This window comes from Wolffia australiana, chromosome 5, assembly GCF_029677425.1.
Source record: "Wolffia australiana isolate 7733 chromosome 5, ASM2967742v1".
Lineage (NCBI taxonomy): Eukaryota > Viridiplantae > Streptophyta > Magnoliopsida > Alismatales > Araceae > Wolffia > Wolffia australiana.
The window spans coordinates 17,832,688-17,844,508 of NC_135839.1; the positions used below are offsets into that span (position 1 = coordinate 17,832,688).

An 11,821-nucleotide genomic window follows, 5' to 3' on the forward strand; every position below is an offset into this window, starting at 1 on the left:
ACATTGTCATAAAATATGGAGCTTCTTAGTTTTTTTTCTCTTATCATCTATGTTTTTTTTTACCAAGAACCATCGGATCTATGATTTCTCTGCGATTTGTTTTACCGGTTCAAGGGGCTAGAAGAGACCTCTGCGCCTAGGTGGGTGAGAAGCTTGCTGGCCCCGGTAGATGTTGTGGGATCAGGGCTGTAGTTATAGGTGGCTTGGAAAAGTCTCTACAGTCGCGTGTGGAAATTTTGAAAGTTCGAAGTTTAGACTTAATAAACAACCATAAATAATTGGATTAACTACGAGTATTGTCTAGAAAACTCAAGGGAAGTAAAAATTCAGCAAGATGAGTTAGGTCGGAGACTCGGAATAGGGACTCGAAGTACAGATTCAATTCAAGCGGAACTTTGGCGACCCCACGTTTCTCTTTTTTCACACCTTTCACGTCACAATAGCACCCAAAGGGACCCAGCTGGAATGAGGCTTTAAGGATAAGAGATTACGGACAAAAAAGATGAAGAGCACGGAGTGGCAGGCGACAATAAGACTTGTAAATGTCAATGAGAGACTTACTCTATATCGATCCTACATTTCCCTAGTGCTGATGAGAGGGCTGGTAAACAGATCATCTATAGAGAAGGGATCAAAGGCGAAGAAAGGGGATTAAAATCTCAAATCAAGAACCTGTTGGACGGATCCATGGCATTGTAGTTGGATAAAACTTTCAAGTCCAACTCTCGCTGTCGCCTACCAAGGCAAGTGGCCCCTTGACTCTTAACACCCATGAGTCCAAAATAATGCAGAGACACAAGCACATGTCAATGGACCACTTAAGTTCAGGCCGGGGGGTCCCTCAACGTAGCTCGCCAACTTATCCTTCTTTGTGACAGCAAAGTGCACCAGGACCCAGCAAAGTTCTCATCAAAGAACACTGCTTCGGAGGGCCAGCCTCGCGGTTAAATTATACTCAAATTTTTACCTCCGTCACACGCGAGACTGCCCGGTCAAACTGTCTACCGAGCTGTCGAACACGCGGTCAAATATCAAGTTTTATCTCATCTTCTGCGCACGAACAGCAGAGAACTTGCGAAGCATGTATTGGGCAATAATGGCTGAGCGAGAGGATAGAAGAAGATGGGTCCAGAGAGAGCTGGTCGATGTCGGAGATGCACGAGACAGGTGCAGGATAGGGTATCAGATTAGGTCACTGTGCACGAATAAGGAAGACGACGTGTACTTAAAATAAGGCCCACGCCGGGGCAGTAACTCCGTGGCTTTCCTCTCACAGTAAATATGATTCTGAGAGAGAAGGAGAGGGCGGAGTATTTGAGGGGGTTAAGGGCAAAGGGATATTCTTGGCCGTTCTTCCCCGTCGTGTTGCCTGCAGACCACCTGGGTGCCCCGACGGGTGAGGTTTCTCTCTCCTGTCCCTACAACGTAAAGCGTGAGAGTGCACGCAACTCCATCCGATTCATGGGTTTCCGCGTAGCCAGGCGGCTTATGAGAAATTTCAGAGATGGGTCAGACGAGACGAGTCACTCACTGAGTCTCTAGGAGGCCCTTTCTCTTCCGAAGATTATCGTCCCGTTCTCACACCGTCCCGAACAAGACATTAACCAACTTTAAGTTCACCAAATCACTAACGAGCCCTCGTTGATGAAGATCGTCTAAAGGATTCACCGTCCTGCTCTATTTCTCACGGAGGTCGTCTTTGGTCGTCGTCGTCTGTCAGAGTCCGCATTAGATTTTTGCTGACACTAGACTGCCGTTCCTCGGTTCCCAATGAAAATAATGAGGTCTGCGGTTACTATGCCGTCGTTCCTCTCAAACTTACTTGGTTAAAGATATAGAACAGTGGCCGCCGCAGATATTCCTGACACTTCAGGCACCGCCAAGGGATTGAAGAGGAGTAGGTCGAATGAGGCGACAAAAATGATAAAGATGGGAACGAGATGTGGGCCAGAGAAGCCGGTACACAGGAACAATCCACTTCCTGAAGACTGAACATGCCATTTTCTCTTGTTTCCCCCCAGCTTTCTCCCCATCTCTTGCTCATTTGCTCCGTGCCACTCTTTTAGCCCGTTGTTGTTAATTCTTTGAGCCCGTCCCGTTCAGTTCTTCCGCCTTGCATTCAACTTATACTGTTCTATGGAGCGGCTTCGGGCCAGGCTTCCGTGACGGAGTGGCTAAAGCCTGCGTGCGTCTCCAATTTCATGGCTTTACACCTCAGAGCGTAAAGAAAGAATAACCAAAGCTGGGTTTGCAGATCCGGTGATTAGTGGATTAAAAAGATGATGACCCCCGCTTTGTCCTTTGCCGAAAGAATCTCTTTCCACCCTAGATAAGGCCGATTTAATAAGCATCCGTAACCTCGAGCAATCATTGGGAGATAAATTATGTACAGACCTCGCCGTAAAAATCAAATATTTTTTCTTTCTTCTACGCAGCCAGTAAAGAACTAAAGAAGTACTCGCTTTTCTGATCTTTCACCCGCACGAAGTTACTCTGATCCTTTAATCTTGCGCTGGTGGTGATGGATTCCTCGTCAGGGCTGGACCCGGCTGTGTTTCCTTTTTCTGCGTGGGGTGGAAAACCAGATCTATGATCGATTGGGAGAGAGAATTCATCATACGGCTGTGGTCGCCTCTGTGTTTAACGCGATCATTTTTTCCCCTTACATAGGAGAAGTGATAGATGCCTGGCAGAGCTCGTACTTGTCGTTTGATTGCTCGTTTTCAGGTCTGGGGAAACCCTCTCTCTCTATCTCCAAGAGGCATTCCCATAAAAAATGACTTTCTCTTTCTATCTCTAGTTTGAGAGGATAAATAAGGTCCGGCTGTGCTGAATAGACGACGAGCGCAGCCATCAAGCCCAGGCCATCCATCTCTGCCTTTTTTATGGGAATGAGCTGCCCTCTTCTCTGGGTAAGTTCTTCCGCTATATTTCTCCTGAAAAATAATGTTAGATGAGCGTACTTTGATATTTGACCTTCATGCTTGTTCTTTCTTCCGTTCCGTCGCCTTTCTTTCGTCGGCGCAATTGCGGAGAAAACTCCGACCGTTTCCTTTCTTTACCTCGCAAGGAACTTAAAATGCTTGTTTTCCTCTTGTGTTCACATCATTAAGCGTGATAGCGAATAATCCGGAGATTGTCTTCGTTTCTCGGTCCTTAACATCTTAAAAGTTTCCTGCTTCTGATAACGTCGTTTCTCTTGTGATATTCTCGTAAGAGTTCAACCCGTCCCGCATCAACACAAATTCGATAAGCACAGACTCTCGGGCCACCTGATCACTCGTTTTCCCCGTTTTCTCCAATGTTTATTTTCATCCATTCATGGATTTGTGGGTCTTGGACCATAAGCAGATTCGCGGTGTTCATTAAATACCGCCGCGAGTTGTGTCTCATCGCCACAGCTTGGTTCGGGATATAATTGCTTTAGAATATAACGATGGCAGCGCTTCATCTTAATCTGATCTTTTTTCCTTGATCGCAGATTCTTACCCCGAGGTGAAGCAGCATCAAAGCAAATCCCGATCGAATTTCCACCCGTCTGCGCAATTCTTCAAACAAAGTCCTGAAAGATGGAGAACGAGATATTCACTGTCTCGGTCCCACTTCTCAATCACGGTAGCGCTGGGATGGAGGCCATAGCGCCGGCAATTGAGCTGACGAGCAGCGGCCAACAATATTACCTGATGGGAGGGTGCCCGTCCTTCACCAACCTTCAAGAAGATGCCATTAACACTCTTCACAGAGGAGCTGGAGTGGACGGAGACGACCTTCTACCGGGGCAGCCTTCGTCTTTATTTCTCTCGGCGCCTGGTTCCTCCATCTCTTCTCTCAACTCCTTTGACGTCCACGGGGATGCCCCGAGTTTCAGATGGAGCTTAGACGAGCTCCAGGCCAGATCCATGGCGGGGGTATCCCCATCTTTCCGATTCTCGTCTATATCGGATCCAACATGGGTCTCGAGCAAACCTGCTATGATTGCGAACGAGCAGTACGCTTACGGAGTTCTCGGCAACGAGCTGTCTCTCACGCTGGGATCTCGCCGCCAGTCTAACGTTAGTATGGGCGGCGTTCATGCTGATCAGTGCTCGGAAATGAGTTGCTCGGGGATTACCCAGGCTGCTCCAAGAGACAACTGTTACGGAGACGTCCCCGAGTTTCACGCCTCGTCTCAGTTCCATCGTCTTCCAAGCAATGGAGATTTGTGCGTTACGGCTGGCGGCTCTTCTGGGCACGCTCGTGTCTCGCAAACAGTGGTGGGTTCTCCTTATTTTCATGCCGCTCGTCAGCTTCTGGCCGAGGTCGCCGCTCCCGCACTCTGCGATCAGAGCAGACAGAACGATGAAGAAGGAAGGTCATCGCCTCCCAAAACGGAGGAATTCACCGCTCGGGAACCCAAGACTCTGAAAACCGATCTGATCAACATGCTTCAGCTGGTGAGGAATATGATCAAAAAATTTCTGATTTCCCTGAAAAAAAATCCTTCTTCTTTATTTTGATTATCTTCTCGCGTTAGATCGACCAGGGGTACAGCGAATGCGTGGGTCGGGTGCAAAGCGTGGTGACCGAGTTCAGGACCGCCGGTGACTCCGGAGTAACTCAGGAGCCATCTGATTCGGTGCTTCACTCGGTGTCCGCTCTCTACAGAAGCCTGAGGGAGAGAATAATCGGCAGAGTGCTCTCTCTGGGGCAGCAAATCGGCGGCGAGTTTTTGTTCGAGACGGAGGAATCGTTGGAATATTCGTTTCTCCAAAGGCAGTGGGCGTTGCAGCAGCTGAAGAGCGATCACCAGGCTTGGCGGCCACAGCGCGGCTTGCCGGAGAAATCCGTCGCCGTTCTCCGTAGCTGGATGTTTCGAAACTTCCTTCACCCGTAAGTAAGCGAGCTCTATTCGTCGCAGTTAAGGACTACTTCCTTAACTGTTGTCTATACCCGTTTCAGGTATCCCAAGGACAGCGAGAAGCAACTTCTAGCGATAAAGAGCGGGCTAACTCGAAGCCAGGTATGCTCTAACAGTAAAGGCGTTGAGAGAAAGGGTTGGTCGCCAGTGATATTGTCTGCGATCTTGTTTTCAGGTTTCCAATTGGTTCATCAACGCCCGCGTCCGCCTCTGGAAGCCCATGATTGAAGATATGTGCCAAGAGATGAACAAGAAGGACAGCGGCGAGGATAGGCAAGGGGATCGCAGAAACCAGAGAGACGCAGAGTCTCCCGCCATCCGAGCCAGCTGAGATTGAGAATCACCATCATTTCCATCATCATCATCATCATCATCATCATCATCATCATCATCATCATTATTATGATGACGAACTTGTTGAAGAAGAAGATGATAAAGAGAGATAGATCAAAATAAAGACCAGGGACGGCCGGTGTTCTAGAATCGAACCGTTGACTCTACCGTCCTTGTCTCGTTTGCATCATCTCCTGTCCGCGGTATACAGGCGCCCGCAGAGAACAGATGTCACTCCCCATAGATACAACGTACTCAAAACTATTTCTAAGAAGAGCGGGATGAAGCTCCTATCCCGCTAACCCGTCCAGATTCAACAAGAGCGGAGAGCACCTCGTTAGGAGAGTAAAACATATAATACACCAATTAAGAAATACTGGGCCAGAGCCCAGGGCGAAGATAAAGTATCACTCGAAGCTCCCAACCCTATTCATCAGTTAGTCTTCCACACAATGGTAACGCCAGTAGGGCAGCCGTTATCGGCTCCGGCGAAGCCCGTAAGAGCTTCGCCGCCGTCCGGCGAAATCCCCTCCATGAAGCCGCCGGAGTCTGAAGAAGACGAGAAGTGGGTGTGGAATCAGATAAAAGCAGAAGCCCGCCGCGACGCGGAATCCGAGCCCGCCTTAGCGAGCTATCTCTACGCCACGATACTATCCCACCCGTCGTTTTCGCAAGCCCTCGCCTTTCACCTCGCCAACAAGCTCTCCTCCCCAACCCTCCTCTCCACGCTACTCTACGACATCTTCCTCGGCCTCGTCTCCACCAACCCTAATCTGGGTTCGGCAGCGGTGGCGGATCTGATCGCCGTTCGACACCGGGACCCGGCATGCGAGTCCTTCTCGCACTGCCTGCTCAACTACAAGGGATACCTCGCGGTGCAGGCCCATCGCGTGTCTCACATCCTCTGGGCACAAGCGCGGAGGCCCATCGCGCTGGCCTTGCAGTCTCGCATGTCGGACGTCTTCGCCGTTGACATACACCCGGCGGCGAGAATCGGAAAGGGAGTTCTTTTAGACCACGCTACGGGCGTTGTGATCGGAGAGACTGCCGTCATCGGCGATAACGTTTCGATCTTGCACCATGTCACGCTTGGTGGGACTGGGAAAGCGGTGGGGGATCGACATCCGAAGATCGGCGACGGAGTTTTGCTCGGTGCTGGGGCGACGATACTCGGGAACGTGAGGATAGGGGCGGGGGCGAAGATCGGGGCGGGGTCGCTCGTGCTGATCGACGTGCCGCCGAGGACGACGGCGGTGGGGAATCCGGCGAGGTTGATCGGAGGGAAGACTCACCCGTCGCAGCTTGAGGACGTTCCCGGGGAGTCCATGGATCACACGTCGTTTATCTCCCAGTGGTCCGACTACGTTATCTGAACACTCTTCTTTGCTTGCAATAACATCTTCTCCTCTCTTCTCTTCTCCTCTCCTCTCCTCTCCTCTCCTCTCCTCTCCTCTCCTCTCCTCTCCTCTCCTCTCCTCTCCTCTCCTCTCTCCTCTCCTCTCCTCTCCTCTCCTCTCCTCTCCTCTCCTCTCCTCCTCCTCTCCTCTCCTCTCCTCTCCTCTCTCCTCCTCTCCTCTCCTCTCCTCTCCTCTCCTCTCCTCTCCTCTCCTCTCCTCTCCTCTCCTCTTCTCCTCTCTTCTCCTCTCCTCTCCTCTCCTCTCCTCTCTCCTCCTCTTCTCTCCTCTCCTCTCCTCTCCCCTCCTCTCCTCTCCTCTCCCCTCCTCTCCTCTCCTCTCCTCTCCTCTCCTCTCCTCTCTTCTCCTCTCCTCTCCTCTGCTCTGCTCTCCTCTCCTCTCCTCTTCTCTTCTCTCCTCTTCTCTTCTCCCTCCGTCCTGGTTCCAGACTCACTGCTGCGAGGTTCAGCCGTCGTGTCAGCTCTGTAAGCTCACTTTCTCAACTCTTTAGATTTTTTTCATTTTTCATTAGGCCGACGATTAAATACATACGGTATGTTTCCTGTATCTTTTAAACTTTATTCATACGTATATGGAATGTATAAGTCTTTGTCTTTGATAACAATCAAAAAAAATTTGGGGATAGTTTAAATACTTGTTTTACAAACTAATTGAATCATGGAAACACTTCAAATTAACAATGGTACGGATAATCTGAACAGGATGGTATTCTATAAATATGATAAATAAACATGATTTTTTATAGTTATTAATTCAAGTTATAGTTTGAATAATTTGGCTCATTATTTGAGAGATGTAAGTTGAATCTTTCAATTAATAATTAAGATGCATCATATGTGTTATCTAAAATTTTCGAATGTAAAATGAATAATAGGTTGTATCCAAATATATTAGGGGTTCATGGCATTAAAATTGTATATCACATTGTCATTTTCATTGACCTGCTAGTCCTGATGAGTTGTGTTCAGGTCAACCTAACCTAACCATGGGTTAACAGAACTAAGCTTAACGAAGAAGGTAGGTTAGGGGTTGTGTTGACTTTGTGTTAGAGTGTCCATCCCAACACTCCATCTCATATTTATGTCAAATCTTCCATCTCTTCAAGTCCTTATAACTCCTTTTATCCCCAATTATCCAAATCCAAAATGGAGAACATGCAACTAGCGCTCAGCAGTATGATCGAGTCCAAATAGTTTAACCCACTCAACAAAACTATCCAACCAACCTTACAAGGCTATCTTGGATCAAGCTAGGTCAGCGGACTCTATTCCAAAAAGAGCATTTCTCATTTTAATTTCAATCCCTTCTAATTTGTTATTGTTCATATTTTCCCATTAATTGAAAACATGTGATGTATAGTAAATATTTGAAAGTATGCAATATTTTTTATGAATTTATTATGATTAACATTTAAAACCAAAATATTATATTTCTATGAATCAATATTAATTATAATATTGGAGAGAGTGTTGATGGTGGTTGAGGGTGCCTTGAAGCAAAGCCATAGTGTCACATAGAGTTATACAGTTGGTGGGTCCCGTCCTTTTTCTTCTCTAGGTTATCCACTATATTTTATACCTAGGTAAAATAATAAAAAAAAATCAAATAAAAACTACATGAGATCACACAAACATTGTTGTCACATCCACCAAGGGCTGAGTAGTTTTTTCTAGAAGGTTCTTGATGAAACTTGAACTCTATCTTTCTCACTCTTACAGAAAATGAAATTTTCAAATAAATATGATGTACTAGGCTGCCAACAGCAAGCTGGAGAACAAAACTAAGATGTGATATCAAGAGAAGTGAGAAGAATAGTTTAAAAAGAATCATAGTAATTATCCTAGTTTTTGGATTTGGTTACAGCAATTGAGAGGGATAGGATTACTAGATTTTCAGAGTGGATACAAGTTTCTTCCTGCCCATACCTGAAAATAGGCAATGTGTGCCATTATTGACCCCGTTCATTAAAAAGGGCTTAAATGGGGCGGAAGAATGAATATCTTATGTATTGGGCATCTTTTTATGATCTTCTACATGGTTTGAGTTCCCTTTATGGGTCCCCTAAGTGGCTTGGGCTTCTCTTTTTCTCCCATTGGGATCTATAATTTACCTAATTCATTTATTTGAAATAAAACTCCAAGAAGATGTGAGACAAATCCGCTTAACCCTCACAGAATACCAGCATTTGACCGTATTGGCCAATGTACCCAAAAAGGCAACACCTGATGGAAACATATGTGGCCGGCAAGCCAATCACACATTCCATATCTCGTTCCATGTTCATTAAAAGAACCTATTCATTATAGTGCACATGTGATGCGTATAATGAAGTCCATGAATACATGATCTGACTTAGTGAATTATGATGAGATCGTAATACAGAGATCACTAGTCTTTAAGCATGTGTTCTAAATATTCATATTCGAAGGATAAGAGAGAAGGACATCGAAGTATTAGGATAGAATAGCACTATCTAGCCTCACTCATATGATGAGTATGGCCGGTCCCGTAGCCATTAATGTGTAGACACTAAGGATAGATATTGGGTGAAATTTAGTGGAAAGAGTTCACTAAACTGATCCGTACGAATCCCTGAATGATATTATACTGAACTGTCAAACAGTTTGATTCACGTCACGGTTATGTAAGTGGTCCTTAGACCTGAGACACCAAAGACATCTTGTAGACGGACAGTTGTACTTTGGCTATGACCAACGAGACTCTAATCATGGGATTCTAAATGGTCTTAGGGTGGGTTCATCAAGAAGGTCACGAAGATGATTGAGTGGTCAAGATGAGATCGTACACCCTCGGTATAAGAGGTGACAGCTCAAGGAAGATGATGCGATGAAGTCCTTGGCCAAGGTAGTGAAATATCGGAGAATAGTTCTCTAATGATTTCTGAATGCATCAGTACCAACTCGGATGATCGATTAGGATTTGACAGTTGACCATACCCTAAGTCATCTAAGGAGTGTCAAGTGGATGAGGGATTATACGTACACGGTAATCGATGACGAACAGGTTCCATGAGTGAGTCGACACACACTCTTTTGTATCTTCTTGGACACGAGGTGTAGCATGGCACCCCACGTGTCGGAGTTTCGACCTATCGATTGGGTTAAATCAATCCGGCATTAATTAATCTATATGATGATATATTTAATTAATATAGAAGGCCAATAAAGGCTATTGGGCCACTAGAGTCGTTAACTAGACTGATACATGGGCCAAGAGGGTCACATGCAAATGGTCTTTTGGACGTCGGAATATATACTTAAGTTTTGGGGGGTTTTATGAAAAATACCCACTTAGTATAAATAGGGGAAGGACCTGAACAAAATTCACCCAGGCCAGAATTTTTCAAGGGCCTTTCCCCTTCTTCCCCCATCTCCCAACACTCCCTCTCCCTCCCCGATGTGATCTGGATGACGTTACGACGCCGATGGAGAAAGAACGTGGCTCGTCAACAAGAAGGAGGAGATACGACGTGCCAAGGACAACGTGGATATGTCTAGAGGCTGCACATCTGAGCATCTTGACTCAGCTCACTTCGAGATCTAAGAAATCACGGATGCGATTCGTGGAAAGGTGCTTCGTTTAATGTTTTTGTTTATGTCATTCGATTCGTTCAAGTCTTCCCTTATAAATTGTTTCGAATTGTTCATCCATATCTAGGCCTTTAGAACCAACAACAACTCCATAAGCACAATAAATTAATTCTTATTGGCTAAACTAAATAATTCAATCTATGAAATACATACATTAATTAATATTAGATTTCTCATAACTTCATCACATCCTCTTCCTTGAGATACCCTCTCTTATACTAAGGGGGGGAATCACGTTTAATCATTCAACCTCCTTCATGGAGTTGTTACTAATTTTAAGCTAAGAATGTTTAAACCATGTGATCAAGGGCTCATAGGTCATAGTCAAACACACAACCCTAATTTTTAGGGGTAAAACCATCTATTGGTTCTTACAAATCAATTCAGTGAACTCTTTCTTGATAAAATACCCAATATTCCCCTTAGTTTTTCAACACTGATGGTCAAAAAATCAACCATGATCATCACATATGTGAAAAAAGATAGTGGTACTTTGTCTATTTTTCACGTCCTTATCAAATGTCCTATGAATAGAAATTTTTCCTTAAAACCCACAATAGGACTCCTCAATAAGATCACATGCATGCACCTATCTTACAACCTCTAGATCAGACCTTTCTATTTGAACTAGGTCTTTATGTGCCAAATTTTTTTGGTAAAGTCTTGACTAAATGGACCAAGGATGAAGTCTATAGAAAAGGGATTAATATTCCTCAATCCAATGACATAGTTAGGCATAATGTGTATTATTTTTGTCCCATTAGAAACACATTTTACGATGATAACTATTGGGAGGTTTAAATAATTACGTGAGGATCATAAATCATGATATGTTATAGTGCACTTATATTAAATATTAAACCATTAATTATTATATAAACATAGATTTAGCACTGAGTTCTTATTTAAAACATGAATAATTAGATTTATCTAATTAAGTTCTATTAGGCATTATTTTATGCATTTAAGGTTATAACAGACTTTCCCACTCAACCTCCAAGAAGTCATGCAGTCGATCTTTTAGATTATCTTGGAGTTTATTTTAGTTTGACTTGTAAGTTTTATTTTAATAGAGAAGTAAAATTGGATAAAGGATAACCCCATATTATCCAAGCAAAAATTAAAGTTGATGGATCAACCAGAGGATATCTCATTTTTAAGGTATCAGATCAAACTCAGATATGTACCTTATTATGATATGGAACCTTTTTACGAAGTGGATCTAAGGAACATAAGTGTAAATCCACCTTGAATATCTGGTCTTAGGATTTCAAATTAGAAGCAATATTGTCTGTAAAGGCTACTGTAGACTGAAACATTTTTCTGACCTATAAACATTTTTTTATCATCACCTATCAACTGTTGGTAGAGTGAAATATTGATTTTCAGTGCTGATAATTATTCCCATTCCTACATAGAGTGAAGTGGAAGGGGAGGTTCTTATTTTCTTGAGGAGCTAAGTCTTGGCACTACCTAGACAAGGATTAATGATAGTAATAATTTTTTCTCCTCCATAATTGGAGAAAATCAGATTTTAGTAATAATATATTGCAGCATCTCTGCAC

The 11,821-nt window shown here is 44.5% G+C and overlaps 2 protein-coding genes across 3 annotated transcripts; both read left to right on the forward strand.

Annotated features, from left to right (window-relative positions):
* The first annotated feature begins 2,742 nt into the window (after nucleotides 1-2,742).
* On the forward strand, nucleotides 2,743-5,395 carry LOC144703624 (homeobox protein ATH1-like). Of its 2 annotated transcripts, none has more exons than XM_078575837.1 (5): nucleotides 2,743-2,912; nucleotides 3,482-4,433; nucleotides 4,514-4,869; nucleotides 4,939-4,999; nucleotides 5,073-5,395. In XM_078575837.1, the coding sequence occupies exons 2-5, from the start codon at nucleotides 3,570-3,572 to the stop codon at nucleotides 5,226-5,228; spliced, it is 1,437 nt and encodes a 478-aa protein (XP_078431963.1). In that variant the 5' UTR covers nucleotides 2,743-2,912; nucleotides 3,482-3,569; the 3' UTR covers nucleotides 5,229-5,395. The 2 variants fall into 2 exon arrangements, with proteins under 2 accessions (XP_078431963.1, XP_078431964.1); XM_078575838.1 differs by lacking the exon at nucleotides 2,743-2,912 and adding an exon at nucleotides 2,962-3,405.
* Nucleotides 5,396-5,573: 178 nt separating this feature from the next.
* On the forward strand, nucleotides 5,574-6,648 carry SERAT1;1 (serine acetyltransferase 1;1). The gene has a single exon (XM_078575839.1). It carries the CDS (start codon nucleotides 5,683-5,685, stop codon nucleotides 6,601-6,603), a length of 921 nt encoding a protein of 306 aa, XP_078431965.1. The 5' UTR covers nucleotides 5,574-5,682; the 3' UTR covers nucleotides 6,604-6,648.
* The last annotated feature ends 5,173 nt before the right edge of the window (nucleotides 6,649-11,821 follow it).